The sequence below is a fragment of the Chenopodium quinoa genome, unplaced genomic scaffold (genome assembly GCF_001683475.1).
Source record: "Chenopodium quinoa cultivar QQ74 unplaced genomic scaffold, ASM168347v1, whole genome shotgun sequence".
Taxonomy (NCBI): Eukaryota; Viridiplantae; Streptophyta; class Magnoliopsida; order Caryophyllales; family Amaranthaceae; genus Chenopodium; species Chenopodium quinoa.
The window spans coordinates 16766-19803 of record NW_018744555.1 but is presented as its reverse complement, the minus strand read 5'-3'; the positions used below and the strand labels follow the sequence as shown (position 1 = coordinate 19803).

Here is a 3038-nt window from a genome sequence, read left to right as displayed (position 1 = left end):
ACAATCATGTACTTGTTACTTTGGAACATATGTACATTTTGAAGTATATGATCTTTCAACATATATAGATGTAATTTAGTTTTGTTATTAAATTTATGTTATTGAAATAAAAAAAGCAATCAAGTTAAATAATATATAAAATGAAATATTCAAAGTAATGATATTAATTCCAAAAAATCTATTACAATTATAGTAATCCAAGTTTAGAACAAATTAAATTCAATGAAAAATTCAAAAAGGGGTGACATTTACTCCAAAATAATCATCCGGCTCGAAATACTCTATTGAACCACCATATTCAGACGAATGTGCAATAATATTTCTCAAAGGTACAATCAATGCTTCCTAAAAGGAAAATAGAATTTAAAAGAACGTCAGACATAGAGTAAAAGAACATTAAGTAATTAAAAAGAACATTGATGTAACTAAAATGAACATCAAGAATTTATAAAAGGAAATTAAAGATTTTAAAAAGAATATTAAGTAGGTATAAAAAACATTAAGAATGTATAAAGGAACATTCATGATTTATAAAGAACATTAAGTATGTATAAAAGAACATTCAAGATTTAAAAGGAGCTCAAATACCTTAATTGTAGACTGAGCCTTTTGTTTCATTTTTGAAGCTCCTTTTGAACTCTTTTTTTTTTCCAGGACTTGATCTTTTGTCCTTTCAACTTGTTGCATATTTTTTCTTGTGTGCTTTTAAGCCTAGTATTTCTTTATCCTTTCTTCCTTCTCTTTATCGGGTCTTTCACTTCTTGTTGATTTTCATTCACAACTTCACTTTCAGCAGGTTTTTCAATTGGAACTTGCTCCAACAAATTACCACCTTCTTGATTCTCAACAACTTCACCTTCTTGATTCTCAACAGATTCTTGCACAACATTTTCATCATCTTGTTTCAATAACAAATTAATCCTATTTGTACACTCATCAATAGACTCCTCAATAACATTTCGAGTCCTCGTATCATATTGCGCACGATCAACAATACGTATGAAGGTCCTAATGTTATGTAACCTCCAAACATTCGGAGGAGTAATACCTTCATGAGCCACATCATTATCATCAATCCTAGCGCACATTGCACCTTTTGTCCATCTCTTCACAATATATCTCGATGGAATGTAGGTGATATTGTTCAAATGTAAAACACGAAGGGAATGCTTACAAAGTAGCCCAACTTCACCAAAATACTTACAAGTGCAATCAACTGTAACCATGGACTCATCAAAAGCAACAATATGCTTTATTAAATCCTTCTTAGGATGACCAACATGATATTCATATAGAGGAGGCTGCATTGCAATAACATTAGCAATGCAAGGTACACCACTAATGAAATTATCTTCAAACATTAGGTACAATGCAATAGTGTAAATCTTTCTTGCATGCTCCAATAACCCAATATCGGCCCAAACTAAATGATGATTAACAGTGATACTATTATAGTCATGATTGCCTTCTTTACCCCTCCACTCATCAACAACCTCAATGAAAGAGTTATAAAAATCACAAAGACCATGAGTAATATGAAGCCTACGTGAAACGGACTTGTTTGTTGTTTCACTCCTTTAAGAAGACAAAATACCTCCACTAAAGTAGTCCTTAGAATACGCAGGGCACCACATCTCTCTAATGTTATACAGATTCATAATCCATTTGTTGTCTTGGCATTGAAACTTGTCCAGCATGCTGAAAATGAAAAAGTACATAATGTCAATAAAAAGAACATACTATTACTTTGTAAAGAACATATAAAAAAATAAAAGAACATTATAAATTAAAACAATTGTTAAAAAGAATGAAATATTTAAAAAAAAAAAGAATTTTACATCTTTATAGAAAGAACATTAGTTCATAATAATAAAAACATTCAATTCATTAAAAAGGAACAAAATTTAGAAATTAAGAGGACATCAGTACATTAAAAAAAGAACATAATGTAAAACAAAAAAGAACATCAATATATATATATATATATATAATAAAAATAATAAATAAAAAAAAAACATGACATAGAAATATAATAATACCTTGACCAATAATGTTCAAACTCTGCAACTGTATCAGTATACTTCAGCACAATATCAAAAAGGTCAGTAAACCCTTCTTTTTGTCTGAGTCCTTTGATGTTTTTCTTCGCATTCTCATTGATATGCCAAGTACATAACCGATGACGACTATTGGGAAATACTATCCTAATTGCTTTAGCCATTGCCATAGCTTGATCAGTCATTATTGTAACTGGATGTTTGTCTCCCATGGATCTCAAAAATGTATTGAATAACCACACAAAGGACTCCCACGTTTCATTAATCAAAAACCCAACACCAAACATAACGTTGTTGATAATGTTGAATTGTTAGTGTAGATAATTGTTGATAATGTTGATAATGGTTGATAATTGTTAGTTTTTGAGTGATTGTGATAACCCACATTGTTGTTTATTAATGTTGATTTAGTACTTCTAAGTTGTTGTAATTTGAAAAGTATGTACATTGTTGTTTAATTATGGCGATTTAGGGATGATTTAGTGCCTTTAAGTATGTGTTTTGGTTGTAATGTAGAATATGGTTTCACAAAATGTTGTGTTGTTATGTCGGTGGGGAGGTGAAATTCTGTTCAATGGACCTCGTGTCGAGTATAGTGGAGGAAATATGGAACCACTAACACTTGAACCGAACATGACTTTCAATGATTTTGATGAACGAGGTTCATAGTAGTATTGGTTCAAACCCAAGGAATGTTGAACTAAACATTAAAATGAGGTTTGAAACTGGCAATGGGGTTCAAGTGTTACCTGTTTCTACGAATTGAATAAACATTTGAAAGCTTTGAGGAGCGTTGTTGCAATGAAGGGTGTTCACACTGAGATATATGTAGAAATGGTGCCTATATGTACCCAACAAAGTACTCGGCCAGAACAACAAGCTACATATATTTCCGGTTACAACATAGAGTCCTTCCAAGTGCCCTCACACAACACTCCATTGAATGAATATGGGATGAGATCTTTCAGTAGAATGCTGCAC

General features: G+C 31.3%; 1 protein-coding gene across 1 annotated transcript; it reads right to left on the bottom strand.

Annotated features, from left to right (window-relative positions):
- Positions 1 to 722: 722 nt before the first annotated feature.
- Positions 723 to 2242, bottom strand: LOC110699004 (protein FAR1-RELATED SEQUENCE 7-like). Its single transcript, XM_021876487.1, has 3 exons — positions 2040 to 2242; positions 1595 to 1698; positions 723 to 1423 (listed from the first exon to the last, which is right to left on the bottom strand). The coding sequence occupies exons 1-3, from the start codon at positions 2240 to 2242 to the stop codon at positions 723 to 725; spliced, it is 1008 nt and encodes a 335-aa protein (XP_021732179.1).
- Between the last annotated feature and the right edge of the window lie 796 nt (positions 2243 to 3038).

Bases quoted from the DNA above. Each gene is read 5' to 3' on its own strand.
- LOC110699004 (XM_021876487.1), bottom strand. From the start codon at position 2,242: ATGACTGATCAAGCTATGGCAATGGCTAAAGCAATTAGGATAGTATTT. The intron at 1,699-2,039 runs GTATTATTATAT...TTTCATTTTCAG, and splicing joins TTTGAACATTATTGGTCAAG to CATGCTGGACAAGTTTCAAT. The intron at 1,424-1,594 runs GTATTTTGTCTT...ATCATCATTTAG, and splicing joins TAAGGACTACTTTAGTGGAG to TTTGGGCCGATATTGGGTTA.